The following is a 26,092-nucleotide window of genomic DNA, read 5'->3' on the forward strand; positions in this document are numbered from 1 at the left end:
CATCAGGAGATGACATCAGCCCCCAGTCTGGTGCAATTCGGAAATAGAGTTTGGCTACTTACACCCCACTTCAATATCCCAAAACATCAAAAGGCACCAGTTCACCACTTGACTGGTCAGTATAGCATGTTTCAACATGAATATTCAATGGTTTAGGAGTTCTGCTCCGGAAACAGAAAATGGACAAACCTGGAGGATAAAAATCAACAAAACTCATCAACACAAAGAGTCATAAACATGATAAACAGGAGACAAGTAATTGGTGGCAATAATCAAGTCTGCCGGTGAATAATATATTTTGTTATTTATCACTTGAATCAGCACTATTCCAGCTGTATGATGGCTGCCTGTAAATAATCAAGTCTGGACCAGACAATCAAGTTATTGATTTTATTAGCAACCATCCACACAGAAGGTGGATGATGACAGGTTTTCAACCAAGTCAGCGAGTCTGACAATCCGTCACTTGTTACGACTAGCATATCTAGGATCCTGTGGGTGCGACCAGCAAAGTTTACTGGGGGCCTATTACAACCAGAATCCCCTGGGTGCGACCAGCATAGTCGTCAAAAGTCCATGCATGGATTAAAGGAATAACTTGTAATATGTCATTTATCAGTTCTAATGAACACATTAGAGAGTTACACCTATGACATTTCAATACATTAAGTTAAATCAATTCATTCCACAGTGAATCCTTGTGTGTTTGTGAAGGTTACTTGACTGTGAAAATTCTTTCCCACATGCACCACACTGATAAGGCTTCACTCCACTGTGAATCCTCATGTGTTTCTGAAGATCACCTAATAGTGTAAATGTTTTCTCACACACATCACACTTATAAGGCTTGACTCCAGTGTGAGTCCTCATGTGTCTCTGCACATCACATGACCGTGTAAATGCTTTCCCACATTCAAGACACTTATAAGGCTTGACGCCTGTGTGAGTCCTCATGTGTTTCTGCAGGCCTCCTGACTGTGTAAATGCTTTCCCACATTCACCACACTGAAAAGGCTTGACTCCAGTGTGAATCCTCATGTGTGTCTGTAGGTTGGCTGACATAGTAAATGCTTTCTCACATTCACCACACTGATAAGGCTTCAATCCACTGTGAATCCTCATGTGTGTCTGCAGGTTAGCTGATAGTGTAAATGCTTTCCCACATTCAACACACTTATAAGGCTTGACTCCACTGTGAGTCTTCATGTGTGACTGCAGATCACTTGACTGTCTAAATGCTTTCTCACATTCACCACACTGATAAGGTTTGATTCCACTGTGAATCCTCATGTGTTTCTGCAGGTTAGCTGATAGTGTAAATCCTTTCCCACATTCAACACATTGATAAGGATCGACTCCAGTGTGAATCCTGACATGTGTCTCCAAGTCACCTGACTGTTTAAATCCTTTCCCACATTCACCACACTGATAAGGCTTGACTCCACTGTGAGTCATCATGTGTGACTGCAGGTCACCTGACCGTCTAAATGCTTTCCCACATTCACCACACTGATAAGGCTTGACTCCAGTGTGTATCATCTTGTGTGTCTTAAGTTCACTTGAACGTGTAAATCCTTTCCCACATTCAACACACTTATAAGGCTTGACTCCAGTGTGTGTCCTCGTGTGTGACCTCAGATCACTTGACCGTCTGAATGCTTTCCCACATTCAACACACTTATAAGCTTTGACTTCACTGTGAATGCTCATGTGTGACTGCAGGTCACCTGACCGTCTAAATCCGTTCCCACATTCAACACACTGATAAGGTTTGATTCCACTGTGAATCCTCATGTGCAAGTTCAGGTGATGTGACCGTGAAAATTCTTTCCCACATTGAACACAGCGATAAGGCCTGATTCCACTGTGAATCATCATGTGTGACTTCAGGTGATGTGACCGTGTAAATTCTTTCCCACATTGAACACACGGATAAGGCTTGACTCCACTGTGAATCCTCATGTGTTTCTGCAGGTTATGTGAGTGTTTAAATACTTTCCCACATTCACCACACTGAAAAGGCTTGGCTGCACTGTGAATCCTCATGTGTGTCTGCAGACTACCTGACTGTGTAAATGTTTTCTCGCACACACTACACTTATGAGACCGCTTTGTTGGACCACCACAATCTTTGTGTTTCCTGAAATCACCTGTTTTCAGCAATTCCCTTTCAGAGTTAGTGATTACACATGTTTTAGTAACAGGTTCTTTCTGGAGATCTGATTCCACCAATTCTCTCTCGTTGTCCATGACTACACCTGTGTCAGTGACAGGTTCATTCTGGAGATCTTTTTCCACCAATGCCCCCTCACAGTCGGTGATTCCACCTGTGTCAGTGACAGGTTCTTTCTCGAGATCACCTGTTTCCACCAATGCTCCCTCACAGTCAGTGTTTCCACCTGTGTCAGTGACAGGTTCTTTCTCGAGATCACCTGTTTCCACCAATGCTCCCTCACAGTCAGTGTTTACACATGTTTCAGTAACAGGTTCTTTCTTGAGATCACCTGTTTCCAACAATTCTTTTTCAAAGTCAGTGTTTACACCTGTGTCAGTGACAGGTTCTTTTTTGAGATCACCTGTTTCCACCAATTCTCTCTCACAGTCGATGATTACACCTGTGTCAGTGACAGGTTCTTTCTTGAGATGACCTGTTTCCATCAATTCTCTCTCATAGCCAGTGGTTTCACCTGTGTCAGTGACAAGTTCTTCTTTGAGATCACCTGTTTCCACCAATTCTCTCTCATAGTCAGTAGTTTCACCTGTGTCAGCAACAGGTTCTTTCTTGAGATCGCCCCTTTCCAGCAATTCTCTCTCACAGTCCGTGATTACACATGTGTCAGTGACAGAACCAGGATTCTGTGGTTGGCTTTGTACTTCCATTATTACCCGGTAACTGGAGGATGTTATGGTGTTCACTGAAAACAAAAAGGAGTGGTCACTTTCTTCATCATGTTATGCATTTCCTAAAGATGTTTCCACAAGAACAATACCAACAAGAGAGAAGTAAACAGGAGTCACTAATATCCCAGACTTATTTAAACTCCAACATATTTTTAAGTTCAAAACATGAAAAAATCATATTTTTGTCAATAAATACACATATCAAAAGTAAACTTTGCACTGCACCTCTTCTATTGGTATTCAAACTGTTCCCTAAATTTGAAAATAATCCATGAAGTAGTTTTCAAGTTATCAATTATAGGCAACACAATGTTTTAATGGAGAAAACCTATAAAAAAATTTAAAACAAAAACAAATAATGAAATCAGACTTCACCCTGCACCTCTCCTATTGTATTTGTATTAGTGTATAGAACAGTTTTCACCAAATTTGAAAAGATTTTATGTGGTAGTTATCAAGTTATAGGTTACACCAAACAATTTCCTCGGAAGGATGGGCTGAAGGAAGGACAGAATTCCTTGGTTTAACCATATACCCTGTCCTTCATCATAAAGTACCCGGTACCTATTACAGTAAATGTTTTCCCAACGTTCAACACACAGATAATATCATAGCACTGTTATTTTCTAAATCCAGTAGGTAACATGCCAGAGGTGTGATGTGTAATAATCTTTTCAATAACCTCACACTGAAGTGTCTTTAGCATTTTCAGTTGATTAAAAGCTGTACCATGACTAATCAGTCTACTGCTCATATTATAAGGACAATGGCTATTTCATTTTGCTATGGGGTTTAACATAACGTCCAAGATTATTGCACTTATATAGCGATGTGTGGTGTGTGTATGTATGTGCTATTCGAGTTCATAGCACTACCCACTGAAGTACCATGCTGCAGTACATGAAAACCACACTCCGATGCAATATACTGACACTGAGCCAACCAGTGCTTGTTTACGCCAATTAAAGCCGAGCACCCAGCAGGGTAACATTTACAATCTTTTAACATCTTTAGATATGACGCTGTCGGGGATTTGCTCTACCACTAGACCACAGAGGTCTGATGAAGTAGTTCATGTCAAATTGGGTACATTTAGGCAAATTTACACTAATTTTAACAGTGTAGACGAAGCTCAGTCGGTAAGTTCACTTCAGACAGATTCTCACAAAAACTGGTCGCTTGTCTTGGAGACGTGTCACCTTCGGCAGAGATCCTCCTCACAAGAAGTGGTGGTACTCTAAAGGTTCTCCCTTGACAGTGCAAGTGCAGAACAAATAGCTCTCTCTTTCGCAGAATCCTCACAATCAGCTGACCAGTGGACATAAGTCTTGCAAACTTCTTTTTTTAAGGGGCACTGATCTGAAGCAATTCCCCGGAACTGATTGTTGCCTTTGTATTGTTTTTCACCTTGAGTACCCGGATGATATAGCAGAAATCTAGACTAGTTCGCGACCTGTGCTGCGCAATTCGTAAGCGCATTTGTCACTTTTATTGATATTATAAGGGGGTATGGTCACATTGATCAACAAAATGAAATACAGTTTTGGAAATAATAAGGAAATGTAGATATCTTTGTGGGTAGCATCGGTAAGTTTGGATAAGTCACTTGCTTGGTAATTGTGCGATTTTCGTTTACACTATTTTGACTTGCAACACAAAGTAAATATTTCACCTGAGCATTGCTTATTTTATTGTGTTTATATTCTTACATTCAAAATGAGCAAACTTTTCACTCAGGAAATTTATTATATGCCAATATAGTCAGTTATTTCACAAATTGACTGAAAAATATGTCCATCTGTATTATTATGGTAACCAATACCAAGCATGTTTATGTTTAATATCATCACTCAGAGACTGAAAATATTAGGATTAAAGTATATTTCTATATTATTTGGCTTCTAATCCCAGCATCATTAATCTATTGTGATGTTTTTAAGCCCTTTGACCGTCTTAATCATTTTAGTCAATCTGTTAAATAAATGGACAGATTTTTCAGACAAAATGACTGAACTATTCAGACATTTTATAAATTGCCTGAGAGAATCATACTTATAGAAGCTTACAAAGGAAAAGACTTGTGAAAACAACATCTATAGCACATCGAAGAACTTCCCAAGCAAGGCGTAGAGGAACAAGAATAAATCTGTTCAATGCTACAGCAAATGAAGGAAAACAAAATGCAGACATAATAATTACAACCTACCAAATTTATATGTATAATTTTAGGCAGCTTCCTTGTTTGAGGAATGTATCTTAAATATCCAAATAAAGGAACAATATCCCACACATATACAGCTGTACAAGAAACTTATTCCATGTAACGTGTCTCTGTACCAATCAAATATTTTAAAATAATATATATCGTTTGGGGATATTATAATCCGTGTTCATTTCTCAACTGATCATTTAGTTTGTTTCAGGTGTTTCACTTAGGTGTCAAATCTTAAAGGTCAGCTGAGAAAGCCCATGTGACAACTATTTTCATAATGTCATAACGGTTCTTAAATAAAATCCCTTGAGTTAGATAACAATGACCAAACCATCAACGTATTATTGGTCAACCCTTTGAACAAAGTATGTTGTTTTTACATGGGCACTTCACACCCTGATATGAGTGTATTCCCTTTGATTTAGTAAACCTGAAGAAATTAATTAACATGTGTCCTTTGTCAAAATCTTTATAGCTCATGGGTAACCAATCAGTGTTCAAAAATGTGTAAAACATTTTGCCTCCAAGTTTATTTACGCAGTCTTTACAGATGGTAGCACATTCTCTTGTCACGCTCAGTTGCAGTAGCGAGCACATCGACTCACGGCAGCTAGTGAGCATCAGACAGCCGAGAAGAAGCAAGAGATTAGTACCCCTTTAAACAGTCCATCTGATTCTTCTTAATGTCTTGTGCATGAATACAATCCTTTTGATGTCATTGTTATTTTCCGTTTTTCTGTCAGGTATCCATGAACACTCAAATGCCATATTAAGTCTGTTGATCTATGAAGTCCATACAATAACACAACCTGAACCTTCAGACGTACACTGTCTACTGCTGTCGAGGTCGACCTGAAGACGTCTAGCGTCTAGCTGTCCACGTCTAGCGAACGCTAAGGTAAAACGTCAAAGGATGTGGTTTTCCTTATCATTACTTATATTGTTGAATACCGTAGTTCATAGTCACATATTACACATGTTCAAAGTTGAAGCCGCGCTGGTGGCTTGATTGACTACTGAACAATTCAGAAAATACTCATAAACAAACTAGCCTAATATTTTTCAGGCAAATATGCTTTCAGATTTTATATCATTACTTTTATTGTTGAATAGTTACCGTTTTATAACCTCCACGGTCCTCTGGCTCTGCTCACAACAGCAGTCACAAAGTCTTGCACATGGTCTTACAAACATGAACTCAGACTGACAACTCTTTTCAGCTAACGCCAAGCTCCATTCCAGCGCGTGACACCTTCTAAACTGGGTCCACTGTCGTTTAGCGCGATTTTCACCAGTTTAGATAGACAGGTACCCAGTCTAGGCCCCGTCTCACAAGCTTGGCGCAAGTGGACGACACGCGAGGGAGCCGGGAACCAGCTTTGTATATATTAAAGACGGGGCCCAGCTTATCAATGTGAGGAGCTTAGGAAGGGACAGCAGCGCCATCAAGCGATAAATGTGGTTGTCACGCGCTGTGAAGGAGCTTGGAAATGACTCCATCAACAATGGCGACATCCATATGTATCAGCTGTTTATGTTATTTACTTTAGAAAGGCACAAGAACGGATGGTTAGAAAAATGTCTTGGCATTTGCTGTATGTCTACTTGACGAGATTAACGCCCACAGTTAGTTTTAGTGAAGGAAAACATTATTTAAACTGTCGAGACGCGGAAATCGTCGCATTGGCGAAATGTAAACATTTGACACATACCCCATTTTCAACAGCGATATGTTCGTTAATATTTTGTGAAACTCGCTACTTTCTCGAAATAGTATGCATTATGCATAGAATTGAACGACCACATTAATGACATACCCTTAGCGTCTTTAATGTAGCATCTTTGATGACGCAAACATCGCCGATTATGCCTCATTTTCTCCTTATTTAGCCCGGGTGCAGGCTAAAACGGCACCTCAGCAAAACGTCACCGATTTATAAGGAATATAGTTGGAGTAGAGGCTAATTTCTAATGTAAACTTGTTTTAACTTCTCTCACTTATTGGTTTTTGCAAGTTACCGCGTAAGTTTAATATCATTTATTTGACCAAGGTAAAAAAAAAAAGTGGGGCCGTTATCGCCAGGCAATATGAACCGTTTTTGCTTGAGTCGAGGTGACGTTTTCGCCATTTAGCCCCAACATGTTTACAGTGTTGTAATAAGCGTTTCAATTTCACTACTAAAATAGCCATTACGAACATGCGTCTACAGAGACCTTTTCCTTTCTAACCTGCTCTGACATATGGTCAAGAAGTATCTATGTGATTTGACTTTGTAATGCTCGCGAGATACGTATCGTATCGTAACCTATATTTGTGATATGCATCATGACCTTGGTGTATCGTTTCACCCCAACTTCAGTGGGAGGTTATTGTAAAGATAATTACACATCACACATCTGGCATGATAAATCCTGGATATGGAAAATCATTGTGCTATGATATAATCAGTGTGTTGAATGTGGGGAAAACATTTACAGTATTAGGTATTTTATCATGATACATATCATGTTATCAAACTGTGGATGGTCCCAGCCCTACTTGATCTTGTGAAAACATCTATAAAGAAATGCATTAATATGATGAAGTTTATGTTTTCAGTGAACACCATAACATCAACAAGGTAATAATGGAAGTACAGAGCCAACCACAGAATCCTGGCTCTGTCACAGTAACATGTGTTATCATGGACTGCAAGAGAGAATTGCTGGAAACAGGTGATCTCAAGACAGAACCTGTCACTGACACAGGTGTAATCGTGGACTGCAAGAGAGAGTTGCTGGAAACAGGTGATCTCAAAGAAGAACCTGTTACTGAAACATGTGGATTCACTGACTGTGAGAGGGCATTGATGGAAACAGGTGATCTCAAGACAGAACCTGTCACTGACACAGGTGTAATCGTGAACTGCGAGAGGGAATTGCTGGAAACAGGTGATATCAAGAAAGAACCTGTCACTGACACAGGTGGAATCACTGACTGCGAAAGAGCATTGATTGAAACAGGTGATTTCAAGAAAGAACCCGTCACTGACACAGGTGGAATCACTGACGGTGAGAGAGCATTGATGGAAACAGGTGATATCAAGAAAGAACCCGTCACTGACACAGGTGAAAACCTGGACTGTGAGAGAGAATTGCTGGAAACAGGTGATCCCAAGAAAGAACGTGTTACTGATATAGGTGGAATCACTAACTGTGAGAGAGAATTGCTGGAAACAGGTGATCTCAAGAAAGAACGTGTTACTGATACAGGTGGAATTACTGACTGTGAGAGGGAATTGTTGGAAACAGGTGATCCCAAGAACCATTCTATTACTGATATAGGGGGAGACACTCACTGTGAGAGAGAGTTGATGGAATCAGGTAATCTCAAGAAAGAACCTGTTACTGATACAGGTGGAATCACTGACTGTGAGAGGGAATTGTTGGAAACAGGAGATCCCAAGAACCATTCAATTTCTGATATAGGGGGAGAAACTCACTGTGAGAGAGAATTGCCGGAAAGAGGTGATCTCAAGACAGATCGCAGTTGTCCAGCAAAGCAGTCTCACAAGTGTAGTGTGTGTGAGAAAACATTTAATAAAGCAGGTACTCTGCAGACACACATGAGGATTCACGGTGGAGTCAAGCCTTATAAGTGTGGTGAATGTGGGAAAGCATTTACGCTTTCAACTAACCTGCATAAACACATGAAGATTCACAGTGGAATCAGGCCGTATCAGTGTGTTGAATGTGGGAAAGGATTTAAACGTTCAGGAGACCTGCAGAAACATACTAGGATTCACAGTGGAATCAAGCCTTATCAGTGTGTTGAATGTGGGAAAGGATTTGCACAGTCTGGTGTCTTGCAGACACACATGAGGATTCACAGTGAAGTGAAGCCTTATCAGTGTGCTGAATGTGGGAAAGGATTTAAACAGTCAAGTGGCTTGCAAGCACACATGAGGATTCACAGTGGATTGAAGCCTTATCAGTGTGCTGAATGTGGGAAAGCATTTATACACTCAAATAGCCTTAAGTCACACATGAGGATTCACAGTGGAGTCAAGCCTTATCAGTGTGTTGAATGTGGGAAAGGATTTAAGCGGTCAGGTGATCTGCAGAAACACACAAGGATTCACAGTGGACTCAAGCCTTATCAGTGTGTTGAATGTGGGAAAGGATTCACACAATCAGGTGATCTTCAGACACACATGCGGATTCACAGTGGAGTCAAGCCTTATCAGTGTGTTGAATGTGGAAAAGGATTTAAACAGTCAAGTGGCCTGCACTCACACATAAGGATTCACAGTGGAGTCAAGCCTTATCAGTGTGTTGAATGTGGGAAAGCATTTATACATTCAAATAGCCTTAAGTCTCACATGAGAATTCACAGTGGAGCCAAGCCTTATCAGTGTGGTGAATGTGGGAAAGGATTTAAACGGACGAGTGATCTGCAGAAACACACTAGGATTCACAGTGGACTCAAGCCTTATCAGTGTGTTGAATGTGAGAAAGGATTTACGCAGTCAAATAGCCTAAAGTCACACATGCGTATTCACAGTGGAGTCAAGCGTTATCAATGTGGTGAATGTGGAAAAGGGTTTACACAATCTGTTCACCTGCAGTCACATATGAGGATTCACAGTACAGAGCTCAATCTAGCTACATAAAAGATGCACCAGTGCAACCTATTATTGAAAATCAATTTGTGTCTAACTAACCCTTACTTTTCCACACAACAACGATCTTTGAACACAGTGAATACTTCTAAGCCTTATGGACCATACTCCATCATTAATCCCTGGGTTATGTGTAATTTGTCATCCCTTCTTGGGCTTGACATCATCAAACTGTGGGTACTTATGTGCACATCTTATTATGTTTTACAGCAATATTTATGTAAAATCAGGAAAATCATCAGAGACATGAGATGTACTTACTCAGTTTATGCATCTGTTTCATCTTTGATAAATATATTGGGCAAGAGTGCAATACCAAATGTGGTGCAACTAGGTTTTCATGTCAGCATGCACCTGGTGCAAATAAAAATTAAATTTGTAACTTATCCTGCATTATTCCTTAAAGCTCTGCACGCTAACGTCGAACCCATTCGACAGAGGTGTCCATCCCCGTGCATCTGATGTCGAACCCATTCGACAGGCGAATAGCATAACAACACCCCAAAATAAAACTCGCCATATCTATTTACCGAGAAGGCTTTGCGTAACATTTAAATTACGTATGACATGCATAAATGCTCAGCTTGCTCAATATCAAATGTTCAGTCATTTATTTACCTCAAAAAGAAAATATCGCGAGTTTAAAATGTTTCGGCCAAACTTCTCGGCACACAACTACCAGAAACGGCCATTGTTGACTTTTGGCACTTCACGTTGAGCGGCATGCAGTCCGATATTTTCTTTATAATTTCATCATTTTTCCTATTCGATCATAATTTTTTGTTTGCTGACGAAAGGAAAACACCCATGTTCCTTTATTTCTAAAAATTAGCAACTTTCGGTGTAACTAATTGTAAACAAAAACAATCTGAATCGTAACATCATCGATTGGATGGAACTTGTACGATCATGGCAACGGCGGTAAACAAACAACTCCACATGCATAGTTATCCCGTTAGACTATTACAATCATTTTGTTACATCTAACTTAATTTTCTAGAATTATTGACACGTATGTATAAATCTTTGTAAAAAGAATTTCATTTTTAAAGAGTTTGCAAATGATTTCGTTTGATAAACTTTCCGACACATTGACAAGCCGACAAACGTCAGTGATACGTTTGGGCGTGGCCTAACTCGAGATTTGTTGAGTTGAACAAAGTCAACACACACTGCGAAAAATGACAAATATTGAATGAAACGCAAAATCTGAACTGATATACATTCTAGGTAAACCATTCAATAGCAAAATAATGCATTTTACGAGAAATAATCAAAATACTTGCAATTTTAGCTATCATTTCTGAAACCGGAAGCACGTACCGCATGTGACACATGGAAGCAAAATACTCAAAAGTTGGTAAGCTATCATAAAGAAATTCCGAAATAGATTCAAATTCAAAAGAAAATACATAATTTACTATTTATTGATATGGAGAGCAATCTTCACTCCTATTTGTTTCATATTTCTTCGTGATTGTCGCCATCAAATGTGTAAGTCTAAATCCGAAACCGTAATGGATTTCACGCTCGATGATTTTAATTTTAAAATATTTTCTAAAAACGAACGCAACGGAGAGCGATACAACGTATTGATATGCCATAATAATAACATAATATTGTTATTGGTCTAACATTACAAAAAGAACAATTTAAATATTAAAGATGTTGTTGAAAACTTTCTGAGAACCTCCCGTCCTCTGAACCGATAACATTTTGGTACACAACGAGGTGTAAATATATATAGATTCTAGGCTCCTATTTATATATATATATATGTGATTTTGTACCCAAAACAAATTAAATTGTACCCAAAATACTTTGTGCATTTGTACCTAAGAAAATAAGACAATAATCTATAATTATATTTATGTTTTCATGTAGATGAACAGAACACATAATAAAATATTTCATCAAGTTCCAAATATGATTATGACTGTGATCCTTGAAATTGATTGTTTAGTTTTGAGAGAAAATTGACGTCTTGTCACAGAAGGAGAGGCCAGTTATTTTGGTTAAAGTAAGAATGAATTGTTTTGATAGGAAAGTGATATTATGTTAAGTTTAAGACACCAAATTAATGTATATCTTTGAAATAATTCTAGGTAGATCTACAAAATCACATACCCATTTGGGTAACAAATTACTAGAAATTTTGGGTACAAAAGTCACCACTGTACATTTCAACTGATTTTCGTGAATCAATGGGATAAAATTTTTTCGTATGAATGATTCCTTTTCTCATTTTTTTAAGACAAGAATTTGTTTTACATAACAAAACAGGCAGATCTACACGGATCACATTTAGTCCTAAAAAGGTGAAAAATATGGACACCTCAGAAATGAGGGCTTATAAGGTTATAATTCTACCTAACTAGTCACATGGTTTGACTTAGATCTAGGTCTATCTAAGAAAAGTCCTTATGAAAATCTTTTTTAATTTTTTTTATGACACTGACATTTCTGGCACTTAGACAAAGAGTATTCAAGGAAAGACAGATATGTTTTGAATGAAAATATGACTTTCCTTTATAATTCTTTTTTCATGATGACAGGGGAACTTTTATACACACCAGCTGAGGAAGTTGTGATACTGTGATTGCATACAAAGAAAAAACAGGTTGGAAGCAGTACCTGTATGTATAAAATAGACCACATAAGGTGAACAAAAGTAATGGATTGGCTGACTGGAAAAAATACATCTGGCAAGGGTAAACATGTACACAGGCATGTTTCTTTTCATTCCAACCAGAAGACTGAGATAGCATTTTCTAAGAAACCTATGGCAAACTTACCAGCTCATGTGCCACCATGGTTCTTGTGATTAAACAAACAAAAATGTCATGTACTGTTACAAGTACTGTTACTGTAATTAAATTAAATTAATTCCTATTAAATTATATTTCAGAATTGTTTTATTTGGAAACAAACCACATAATGCACAAGATTAATGTCCATATGAGTTTAGTATGTATATGTTAAGGATCTGATTTATTCATTATTCATGGAATACTAAAATTAAAATGATGACATCAGAGAGTTACTTATTCACATAGTTGATTTTCAGAGTGCAAGATAATAATTGTTGTATAAATATGTTTAAACTAAAGATAATAATTGAAGTTTGATCAGTTACACTGTGCTGATGCACTGTCCCCACACACCATCATTGTGGGAAAAATAACTATTAAATATAACTTAAAATTTTAAAACCTGTAAACAGCTGTAAATAATTAAACAATTACAAATCTATCATCAATGCGCAATCATGGTGGTCTTCATATTTTTGGAATAAATTTAGAAATCCTTCGTGAAACTGTTCTAAAATCATGCTAGAATCTATGAATGTATTCCCGAAAGGAAAACTATCCTAAATGTAATGTGGAACTAACACCGAAAATATGTACGTAGCATTTTATTGCTTATATATACCCTATCATATTCGGCAACGCGGGGATGTAATTTTGAAACAAGTTTTGTCAAGCCCATTTTCGCGCACCTGTTGTTGAGGGTGATCTTGCTGATCGACGATATCCATAGACGTATTGCGTGGGATACACTTGTTGTAGTGAAACTTATCAGCATGTACATCGCAGAAATATGAATCATGTCCCATTTATATTCACAACATTGAATGGTGATTTTTTAAATATCAACAGAAGTTCAAATAAAAGATACCGAGAAACTTGCATGTGGCATGTTGATTTATCGTCTACCGTTTCCGGGTCACGGGAGCATGCAAGGTCAAACGGATTAACTAATACGCGAATTATATCGTCAAAGTCACATTTTTATTTCATGTTAGTGGTGATTACTGATACTGTGTATCGACTTATATTTTTGCTGTATGTGATAGGCGAACTATTTCAAAATTTACTGTAATTGTTTTGTTTCGAAAGCTTATCAGCAGACTACCCCTGTCTGTGACATCACATCCGGTGACCTTTGCACTTATTGAAATAGTGCTGTCAGAATTCACGATCTTTATTTTCATTTTTCTCTCGTCATATTTATTGGAATATGACGAATAAAACATTCTTCGATTGAGAAGATCGTCAACTTTCGTTAAGTTATATTTATAAAGGCAATGTAAACTTTGTTGATATTAAAATAGCAATAAGTTATGCGGAGGTCGGGCGAAGCGCGCCATGTTTGATTTTAGGACGTCTGCTAGCATCATGACACGGGTTGTTTATTTTTGTATATCGTAAATATTCAACCAAAACGCTTGAAATTAGGATTAGTGAATATTTATAAGTCATTAATTGTTTCCTGCAAATTTTATAACATGACACGTCAGATTTACCCGAATATTCGTATTTCTGCAACCGACATGATGACCTCGAAAATTAAGTTATTTTTCTGTTTAACGTTTAGATAATAAATTCACTGAAATGGTTCATAATTTACCATCGCGCTGATATGTGCCGATTATAAAACCCGAATTTTTACTCAATTAAAATTAAGATATCGGAGATATGATTATTGAAATCAATTTGCAAAAATGTTACGATATTAAAAGGTTCCTAGCATGAAATGCAAACCACCTTCAATAACGCAATTCAGGTAAGTTCAAGAAAATTTACAAATTTTGTGTTCGTTTTGGTTTAAACTTTGGTATAATTGAAAACACCAGGATATTTTTATATAGAATTGTGTAGTTTTCTATCAGGAATAAATGTGCAAAATATTTCTTCAATTGGCCATTGTTTAATGAGGCACCGACTGTTTGAAATCACCCACCCTCTTTAGAGCGCCTTATGCTAAAATTAATCCAGCAGGCAGGGGTAAGAAGTGTGAAAATAATTCAGCAGGCTAAAGGTTAATGCATATACTGCTCTCTTTTGACAGAAGACCCTTGAAGATCCAGGGTATAATAGGTCTTCACTAACAGCTCCAGTTTTCCAGAGCCGGTTTTACTCGCGGTAATAGTAGGGCTGGGACGGGTAACTCGGGTACCCGGGTCCGGCGGGTACTGAGTAGGTCCCGGGTACCCACAGGACTACCCGGACCCGTAGTTAGTCACGTGATATATTGTCTAATAACTAAAATTATCTGGAACTCTATGGTTACACTACAAGTCATTGATGTTCGCTTTTCCTTCTGACCATGAACCCATTCCACCCGATATGGTAGTGTATGCATGACCAGATTGTTAATTCATGTATCTAAATACGTTTTGCAAGGGCTATGCTAAAAAAGTTACCAAACGGACATTTTGAGAGATCTAATAGGGGGCGGGTACCCGGGTAGTAAATTTGGACTCGTCCCAGCCCTAGGTAATAGTATAGAAAGCTCCGCAAATAAGCTATCAAGGTGAGCTGCCTGCTTAAATACAGCCAGCTAAATAGGAAATTCATGTGAACAATTATTCAAAAGCCAACAATGCCTATCTGAGGATTCTAAACATTGTTAAAGTACCCTTGTGTCTACCAACTTAATGTACATTAAGTGTGTTGTGTTGAAACTAAAGACTCCATTCTCAAGGCGTTCCAATGTGTCATATCATGGAAAAGTGTGTAGCTTTGCTTGGAGTGAGTGAGTTTGATTTTATGACACTGTTAGCAATATTCCAGCAATATCATGGCAGGGGACACCAGAAATGGGCTTCACACATTGTACCCATGTCGGGAATCGAACCCTGGTCTTCGGCGTGACGAGCAAACGCTTTAACCACTAGGCTACCCGACTGCCCCAGCTTTGCTTGGAACTGAGCATCAAATATGCCATGCAAAGCACCTTCAGGATACAGCCAATGGCTGTACTATATGACAAACACACCTTCAGGGTTACTGGAACATCATGTGCATTGAACAGTCTGATACAACTCAAAAAGTTTTTAGATTGGATTGGATACAAGGACAAATTAAGTGGCCAGGTGCCAAGAGAGTGGGGTTGACACAAAACCTCTCAACAAATAGAATCAAGAAAATGAGTTGCTGAATGAAATGTTTGTGTAAACTACATTCCTGAATAATTGTCAAGTTTTCTTTTGGGGACGTAAGAAAGTAACATTGTTTTGTTGATGTGTCAAGGTACACAATCTTAATACATTTAATAGGCTATTCTCAAATGGCTGTGAAGTTCTGGTGCTGAGGGTAGGCCAAAATGTCGTGGCTAGAACTCAAGCTGCCATATTGTTTTCACTATGATACTTCCAACTTTTGATTGGGATATTCAAATTATTCAGTGAGAAATTAATTTCTAATGATTTGAATACATGTAAATAGAATTAAATATATCTGTAAAATTGAGTAGTAAGAGTCCTAATTCCCTCTCAACAGCAAGCTTGATCACAGTCATGGTTGGCAGTTTCAATAACACATTGATCAATGCATCCAGTGCAGTTTAACCTGTGATTTGGTCTAAAGATCATTAAAACAAGGTTGTGCATCTCCATAAATTTATTCCACATATGCACAAATAGGTTAATAATGACATAACACAAGAAAATGTACGAAATAATTTTATAATTGAAAAGCCACATTATATGACTATAAATACCAAAAAGATACATGCACATTTGCCTTGGTTGGTTGGTTTGTTGTGTTAGGCCGCACTCAGCAATATTCCAGTTATTTGACGGCGGTCTGTTAATAATCGAATCTGGACCAGACAATCTAGTGATTGATATGAGCATCGATCCACGCAATTGGAATCGATGACATGCAATCTCACATCACCTCTCAGGCTGACACTGTTGATGTATTCCCACATCTCCAGCTTGAAGGCAACATCAGACGGCCTTGACGTCACTTGAACAGGAAGCTGAAATCAAAGAAATTATGGTGAGAAATATGCCAATTTACTCATTCACATGACCAGTAAAACAAACAGTAGGAAACAAAGGTTATACATACAGCTTCCCAACGTCATCAGAACCACTGTCAGTTGATTTTATTAGGCCAAGTTTGTTGGTCATCAACAAACAGAATTGTAGACGTTTGAAAATCAGACACTCGGATGACAGCTTGCATAATTAGTTTGTTGTTTAACGCCACACTCATCAAAATACCAGCTATATGATGGCAGCCTGTAAATAATCAAGTCTGGACCAGACATTCCAGTGATTAATATTGTGAGGAACGATCCAGGTCGTCGGGGTACGATGACACACCACCAACCATGTCACCGAGTCTGACTAGCCGATCCTTTTGCTAGCCTCTAAGACCAGCTAGGTTGACGAGGGACTATTCTAAGCCGATATCCACACGGGTGCCTAAATGGCTTGCATGTATATTCAAACAGACCTGTCAACAGATCAAAAGTAACATACACAGGTGTCCCACAAGTTGTATCCAGTTTAATTCCAAATTACGAGGTTTGGCAATCTGGAATGCAGGACTGATCTACTGATCTGTAGTGAAGGTCCTGAACACTGACGGAATATGCAACCTACTAACGAGCTTGTCAAGGTAAGTTTATGCAGCGATAGAAACTAACATTTTAGTCCACTAGCCTTTATTTTGATAACATATAGCGAAACCCTTAAAAATGGCAAAAATCTACTAGTCCTTATGATACCTTAAGTAATGGGCAGTTTGACAAGGACTACAGGACAAGTGCCAATTGCTGACCCTGGTTTATGCCTAGTCAACAATATTCAGTGATAGGCCATAACACAAATAAATCTGGGGCAGGAAATTCAGGGGTGAGCTGCGTGATCAACGCCATCGGGCAGGTGACACATTGTAGCCACCAGGTTACTCAGTTACTGTAACATACATAAAGAAGGGGGACAATGACAAGTATTCAACCAAGTCAGCTGACAACCCAATCCTTAAGTAGCTCGTTACGACCAGCATATCTCGGATCCCCTGGGTGCGACCTGCATAGTTTACTGGGGACCTATTGTAACCAGAGTCCCCTGGGTGCGACCAGCATAGTTTACTGCCATTCCAACCGTAATTCCCTGGGTGCGACCAGCATAGTTTACTGCTATTCCAACCGTAATTCCCAGGGTGCGACCAGCATAGTTTACTGCTATTCCAACCGTAATTCCCAGGGTGCAACCAGCATAGTTTACTGCCATTCCAACCGTAATTCCCTGGGTGCGACCAGCATAGTTTACTGCTATTCCAACCGTAATTCCCAGGGTGCGACCAGCATAGTTTACTGCTATTCCAACAGTAATTCCCAGGGTGCGACCAGCATAGTTTACTGCTATTCCAACCGTAATTCCAGGGTGCGACCAGCATAGTTTACTGCTATTCCAACAGTAATTCCCAGGGTGCGACCAGCATAGTTTACTGCACAGGGCCACGGATAGCCATACTATACTGACTGTACTGATTACATTAAAAAAAAAGAGCTCTTTTTAATGTAATCAGTACAGTCAGTATAGTATGGCTATCCGTGGCCCTGTGGTTTACTGCTATTCCAACCGTAATTCCCAGGGTGCAACCAGCATAGTTTACTGCTATTCCAACCGTAATTCCCTGGGTACGACCAGCATAGTTTACTGCTATTCCAACCGTAATTCCCTGGGTGCGACCAGCATAGTTTACTGCCATTCCAACCGTAATTCCCTGGGTGCGACCAGCATAGTTTACTGCTATTCCAACAGTAATTCCGAGGGTGCGACCAGCATAGTTTACTGCTATTCCAACCGTAATTCCCTGGGTGCGACCAGCATAGTTTACTGCTATTCCAACCGTAATTCCCAGGGTGCGACCAGCATAGTTTACTGCTATTCCAACAGTAATTCCCAGGGTGCGACCAGCATAGTTTACTGCTATTCCAACCGTAATTCCAGGGTGCGACCAGCATAGTTTACTGCTATTCCAACAGTAATTCCCAGGGTGTGACCAGCATAGTTTACTGCCATTCCAACCGTAATTCCCAGGGTGTGACCCGCATAGTTTACTGCTATTCCAACCGCAATTCCCTGGGTGCGACCAGCATAGTTTACTGCTATTCCAACCGTAATTCCCTGGGTGCGACCAGCATAGTTTACTGCTATTCCAAACGTAATTCCCGTAAAACCGTAGTTCATGTGTGACTGCAGGTCACCTGAACATCTAAATGCTTTCCTACATTCACCATACTGACAAGGCTTGACTCCACTGTGTATCACTTTGTGTGTCTGAACTTCACTTGACCGTCTAAATGTTTTCCCACATTTAACACACTTATAAGGCTTGACTCCACTGTGACTATTCATTTCGGCCCATTCTTCATCACTCGGTATCTTGTAGATTACGGAATGGGGCAAGTGTGCCAAATGGCATCGGGATCACTCGTAAGTGTCCGTAGACTAAACGCACGAGACGCTCATTCGTCACCACTCGCCCCTTTCCATAACCTGCAAGAAGACTCGTCCCTCTATCGATGAATGTTATGTGCGAAAATACAAACCACTCAGCATGCGCGTATGATTTCAAGTACTTCGGTCGAATCCCTCAAAAATAATTTTTGATTAAACAAATGTCTTGCATTTAAAAATATACCCAAGATACAGTTAAATATGTTCAATCATACTGTATAATACTGAAAGTTCAGATGTGTTTTCAATAACATCTGGAATAACATACGATAAATGGGGGAACTATCCCCCTGGATGCCAGAGGGACATGTCCATCCTCTTCAAACCTCACTTTGAAGTCGAATAAAATTCAACATACGCACACAAATACACTTCATAGTTTTGAATTCTGTGGGACATTTTCTGTTCTGTGATATCCTCCATTGCCATTTTAGGCAAAGCAAAATTACTGAAAAGTAGGTACACCGTAAATGTCACCATTGTTTACATATTACAAAATCACCATTCACACAGTTATTTACAGCATGTTTCGAAATCTAAAATGTCGGATATTTACTCACAGAAATGAATTTAGCACATTCGTGATCACGGGTATCTGTCTTTAATCAAATGACCAATGATCATTCCAAAACGTCGCCGATAACCCCAGAATCGTTTAGAATGTTTTGGAAAATACGCAAACGCGAACGCCGAAGTGAACTTTCCGCGATATTGGATAGTGTTTACATTTTCACGTTTCACGTATTCCGGTGAGCGTGAGTGAGTTTGATTTTACGCCGCTTTAAGCAATAGTCCAGCAATATCACGGCGGGGGACACCAGAAATGGGCTTTACACATTATACCCATGTCGGGAATCGAACACGGGTCTTCGGTGTGACGAGCGAACGCTTTAACCACTAGGCTACACGACCTCCCCCACGTATGCCGGTAATGTGATGCCTATAACGTATATGTCAAACTCAGCTGTGATACAAACAACCTTGAATTCCTCATACATTTTACAAATGATTTGTGTCACCAATACAAAGTGTCAAGATGAAACCATGCAATATAAATTAGGTGTGAAAACGAACGGTATGGTCGGAAAACTGCACTTGTTTGAAATGTAAACAAAGCAAAATTCATATTTTACACTGTGTGGTATATTCTCCTATTTTGAGCTATACATTCGTTGCATACATTGGCTCAACATTTCAGAATATTCATATTTTCAGAAAATCGTAGCAAGAATTAGGGAATTAAAAAGAGATACATTGCAATGATTTGGTAATATCAACAAAATATTGTCAAAGTTTCCGTGACGCCATGACGTCATGACTGACGCAAAATCACGCTCACAAAATCACAACGGTATTTATCAGGCGGATGCTCTGACTATTTCTCTTGGTTTCAATGAAAAAAATAAAACTAAATAACAGCCAGTACACATGCAGGTTGTCAGAATGTTTCTGATTACTTACATGTCACATTTATGTATCTACGGTCCCAGTATCAACGAAAGTCCCATACAAAATCCCACCTAATGTTGTCAGTGCCATAAAAGGTGACTATGCTTGTCGTAAAAGGCGACTAACGGGATCGGGTGGTCAGGCTCGCTGACTTGGTTGATACATGTCATCGATCCCAATTGCGTGGATCGATGCTCATGATATCAATCACTAGATTGGCTGGTCCAGACTCGATTATTTACAGACCACCGTCATATAGCTGGAATATTGCTGAGTGCGGCGTTGAACAACAAACCAAACCAAAACCAAAGCTAAACTACGTAAAGTCTCGACTCGTCCCGTAACCTACTCACGATCACTGCCGCGCGAGATAAAGATATAAATATCGCGTGGCTGTGCGAGATCTGCGAAATTCGACGGCTCGCGTCGAGTGTTTACGGACTTTATTTCATTCATCTATTTCATCCACGGTAAGTTATGTTACTTTTCTTGATTTGGCTGTAAAGGACGACAATCTTAAATCATAGATATGTCAAACTTTATGTAGCTTATAATATATTTAAAGGGAAACTAAATCACGCACTGTCCCGAAGCACTAACACATAGAAAATGGCGGCCCCCTCGAAATCTGGAAAATAGTCATTTTCCTAGTGCATATTAGTCAAGTGAAATGTAATTAAAGTCCTTAGTTACTTGGGTGTATTAAACGATCTGTGATTCTTCCGAGTAACTGTGTAATTTGCTTCGTAGTTTGTTTTGGTACTGTGTCAAAAACGGCAATCAAAATATATCATCGTGGTGATAACGCTTCATTATGCGACATCTTATGATACACTTATTTAAGTACTTAATTCCTACAACAATATTTCACTTGCATTTTTGCAAAAAGCACTATTTGGTGCATGTAGCATGATGAATTAAAATATTTTTTAATCTAACATTTTATGAAGTTTCGTCATAGACTGGACTGTCACTAGTGTCAGTGTAGGTGTCACCTCCATCGAAGCTTTCGTCAGACAGTCGCTCTATGTCATAATCTGTATAGTCGCCAAGGAATAGGTCTAAATCCAAATCAGAATCATCCCAGTGTATAAAGTCGCGAAGATGATATCGAAGGAAAATGATATGTAGGCTGATCGAGTTTGCCTTATAAAAGGACATACGTCCGACAGCTGAAGCATTGTTTACAATACAGCCTGAAGTATTTTTATTCAACATCTGTGTCTGCACAAAAACAAAGGGAACCCTTTTGTTCTCCTTCCCCGGGTTCTTTAAAGATCAGGCCAAACGGCACCTGACACTGATTTTGGTCGCGCCTTGGTGGTCGGCCAGAAGTTGGCTTGTCAACCTCCGAAACATCACTAGAGACAACCCCCTTGAACTTCTAGCGTGGCCCAACCTTCTGCTCCACCCACACAGTTGGTTGCAACACCCAAACCCTGCATGGTCTCGTGTGCGCCTGGCACATGTGCAGAAAGCCCTAGGAGCCAAGGGCTATTCAGCTGGAGCGTCCAAGGCAATTGCATCAGCCCACCATCCATCGGGACTGTATGATGATAAATGGTGTTCGTTCCAGGCATTCTGCTCAGACAAACACAGCAGTGTCACCACAGTTCCTGGTTGAGTTCCTTCTGTACTTGCGCAGCACACGTTGGTTGAAAAGCTCTGCCATCTACACATACCTGGTCGCCATCAACTCTGTTCTTGCCATATCAGAGGATCGGAGAATGATGAAAATTAGATCAGTTCTAGTTTTTAGCTACCTGTCTCATTCTATTTCTGTCACCTATTCAGGTTTTACTTTTTGCATCGACTCTTGTTTCCTGACGTCAGGAATGGTAGAAGATGTTTACGCCACCGCTGTATGTCCAATACCCCGAGCGGGGCCCGTCGATCTCTCTGGTGTTTATCAACCCAGATTAGAGGGCTCTACTGCGTTCCGCATTCTCTCTTAGGTAAGTTCTAGTTTAGGCTACCCGCCTCATTCTATTTCTGTCACCTATACTCTTGAGTCCTGAAGATAGGAATGGTCGTAGATGTTCCGGTTATCACTTGTTTGAGGTGCTGATTCATAATAAACCCTCGTCAAGGTCCGATAAATCAGCACCTCAAACAAGTGATAACCGGAACATCTACGACCATTCCTACCTGATTCATCGGACCTTGACGAGGGTTTATTATGAATCACATATTAAGGTATGCCCACCGGCTATGCTGTTTGATAAAGATGCAATACGGAGTAATGCAGGATAAGTTAAAAAAAAAATTAAAATCTAAATATTTTTTTAGCATGTTTAGATTTGTATAGCTATCCTGAATTACATAGTCTAAGTGCTCTTCCTTCGGTACACTGCCTCCCCACAAAGTTTCAGATGTTATGTTTAAAGCAGTTAATATGAGTTATGTGTTTTGGTGTGACATCATGACTTCCAGGTCATGTGCCGACTGAGCGAGGGTGCTGCCTCTCCTGGTTGGAACAACTTTTCTTCAACAGCTGGATCTCACACAGTTCGTCTCTCTGTCAAAAGACAGCAGTAAATGCAATACCGTATACAGAGTAATGCAGGATAAATATACAAATGTAAAAAAATATTTAGATTTTACTAAAATTAATGAATCGAAAAAATAATAAATGTATATTAGCTTATGCACTCTTGATGACCCCTGATGTCACGGGGCATTGTTTCGCTGGTGTGACTTGCAACAAAATACTACAAATTATGTCATAGGGTATTGTCATGTGTTTGAAAAGTTTGTGGTACTGTATTCTAAAGGTAGGCCATCTTATTTGTTGTAATTAATGTTTCAAGTTCACTACTAAAATAGCTGTTAAGAACATGTATCTACAGAGAGCTTTCCCTTTCTAACCTGCTCTGAAATATTTATTGTCAAGAAGTATCTATGTGATTTGACTTTAATATGCGTATCATGATACGTACCTATGTTTTGTGATACGCATCATATGACCTCAGTGGATCGTTTCACCCCAACTTCAATGGGAGGTTATTGAACATGTTGAAAAGATTATTACACATCTGGCATGTCAAGTCCTGGATATGGAAAATGACTGTGCTATGATATACTACTCAAAAGAAGTTAAGGATCACCCAATTCTTTTCTATTACTATAGTTAATCTCTCATACCATCACAGATTAACAATAGTATTTTGAAAAATCTGCTGATCCTTAACTTCTTTTGAGTAGTATATTATCGGTGTGTTGAATGTGGGGAAAACATTGACAGTATCAGGTATTTTATCATGACACATATCATGTTATCAAACTGTGGATGGTCCAAGCCCTACTTGTTCTCGTGAAAACATCTATAAAGAAATGCATTAATATGATGAAGTTTATGTTTTCAGTGAACACCATAACATCCACAAGGTAATAATGGAAGTACAAAGCAAACCAGAATTGCTGGAAACATGTGATATCAAGAAAGAACCTGTCACTGACACAGGTGGAAACACTGACTGTGAGAGAGAATTGCTGGAAACAGGTGATCCCAAGAACCATTCTATTACTGATATAGGGGGAGACATTCACTGTGAGAGAGAGTTGATGGAAAGAGGTGATCTCAAGAACCATTCTATTACTGATATAGGGGGAGACATTCACTGTGAGAGAAAATTGCCGGAAACGGGTGATATAAAGAAATGCCGTCCAGCAAAGCAGTCTCATAAGTGTAGTGTGTGTGAGAAAACTTTTACAAAAGCAAGTAATCTACAGACACACATGAGGATTCACACTGGAATCAGGCCGTATCAGTGTGTTGAATGTGGGAAAGGATTTAAACGTTCAGGCGACTTGCAGAAACATACGAGGATTCACAGTGGAGTAAAGCCTTATAAGTGTGTTGAATGTGGGAAAGGATTTAAACAGTCAAATGGACTGCAAGCACACATGAGGATTCACAGTGGAGTAAAGCCTTATAAGTGTGTTGAATGTGGGAAAGGATTTGCACAGTCAGGTGTCTTGCAGACACACATGAGGATTCACAGTGAAGTGAAGTCTTATGAGTGTGTTGAATGTGGGAAAGGATTTAAACAGTCAAGTGGACTGCAAGCACACATGAGGATTCACAGTGGAGTCAGGCCTTATGAGTGTGTTGAATGTGGGAAAGGATTTAAACATTCAGGCGACCTGCAGACACACATGAGGATTCACAGAGGAATCAAGCCTTATCAGTGTGTTGAATGTGGGAAAGTATTTACACACTCAAGTAGCCTGCAGAAACACATGAGGATTCACAGTGAAGTGACGCCTTATCAATGTGGTGAATGTGGGAAAGGATTTAAACGTTCAGGAGGCCTGCAGAAACACATGAGTATTCACATTGGAGTCAAACCTTATCAGTGTGTTGAATGTGGGAAAGGATTTGCTCTATCAGGTGATCTGCAGAAACACACTAGGACTCACAATGAAGTCAAGCCTTATCAGTGTGATACATGTGGGAAAATGTTCACTCAGTTAGGTAACCTGCAGACACACATGAAGACTCACAGTGGAGTCAAGCCTTATAAGTGTGATGCATGTGGGAAAATGTTTACTCAACCAAGTTACCTGCAGTCACACATGAAGACTCACAGTGGAGTCAAGCCTTATCAGTGTGTTGAATGTGGGAAAGGATTTAAGCGGTCAGGTGATCTGCAGTCACACATGAAGACTCACAGTGGACTCAAGCCTTATCAGTGCGGTGAATGTGGGAAAGGATTTGCCCACTCAAGTACCCTGCAGACACACATGCAGATTCACAATGGAGTCAAGCCTTATAAGTGTGTTGAATGTGGGAAAGGATTTACACTATCAGCTAACCTGCGGACACACATGAGGATTCACAGTGGAATCAAACTATATCAGTGTGGTGAATGTGAGAAAGCTTTTAGACGGTCACATGATCTGCAGTCACACATGAAGACTCACAGTAGAGTCAAGCCTTTTCAGTGCGGTGAATGTGGGAAAGCATTTACACTATCAGCTAACATGCAGACACACATGAGGATTCACAGTGGAGTCAAGCCTTATCAGTGTGTTGTATGTGGGAAAGGATTTGCCCACTCAAGTAACCTGCAGACACACATGAAGACTCACAGTGGAGTCAAGCCTTATAAGTGTGTTGAATGTGGGAAAGGATTTGCCCACTCAAGTAACCTGCAGACACACATGAAGACTCACAGTGGAGTCAAGCCTTATAAGTGTGTTGAATGTGGGAAAGGATTTGCCCACTCAAGTAACCTGCAGACACACATGAATATCAGTGTGTAAACATGTAAAAGATGCAAATAAAAAGAAATTTTGTAACTTATCCAGTATTATTCCTTAATGCATATATTGCTTTCTTTTGACAGATGACTTGTGAAGATCCAGGATAGAATAGGTCTTCAGCAACCCAAGCTCGCCATGAAAGGTGACGATGCTTGTCATAAGAGGCGACTTACCGGCCCTGGTAGTTAGGCTTGCAGACTTGGTTGATACATGTCATTGTATCCCAACTGCGTGGATCGATGCTCATGATGTCAATCACTGGATTGTCTGGTCCGGACACATTATTTACAGACCACTGTCACCATGTTTATGGAGATCAGTCTTTGCAAGCCACTA

General features: G+C 39.5%; 2 protein-coding genes across 2 annotated transcripts; one reads left to right on the top strand and one right to left on the bottom strand.

The window, feature by feature from the left end:
* Positions 1-375: 375 nt before the first annotated feature.
* On the bottom strand, positions 376-6,363 carry LOC124110488 (zinc finger protein 883-like). Its single transcript, XM_048387832.1, has 2 exons — positions 6,231-6,363; positions 376-2,915 (listed from the first exon to the last, which is right to left on the bottom strand). Exon 2 carries the CDS (start codon positions 2,878-2,880, stop codon positions 676-678), a length of 2,205 nt encoding a protein of 734 aa, XP_048243789.1. The 5' UTR covers positions 2,881-2,915; positions 6,231-6,363; the 3' UTR covers positions 376-675.
* Positions 6,364-6,562: 199 nt separating this feature from the next.
* LOC124110454 (zinc finger protein 721-like) lies at positions 6,563-25,850 on the top strand. The gene is made up of 4 exons (XM_048388187.1): positions 6,563-6,682; positions 7,713-9,764; positions 23,854-25,685; positions 25,840-25,850. Exons 1-4 carry the CDS (start codon positions 6,570-6,572, stop codon positions 25,848-25,850), a joined length of 4,008 nt encoding a protein of 1,335 aa, XP_048244144.1. The 5' UTR covers positions 6,563-6,569.
* Positions 25,851-26,092: the final 242 nt, after the last annotated feature.

This window comes from Haliotis rufescens, unplaced genomic scaffold (assembly GCF_023055435.1).
Source record: "Haliotis rufescens isolate VD_foot unplaced genomic scaffold, xgHalRufe1.0.p SCAF_7, whole genome shotgun sequence".
NCBI lineage: Eukaryota > Metazoa > Mollusca > Gastropoda > Lepetellida > Haliotidae > Haliotis > Haliotis rufescens.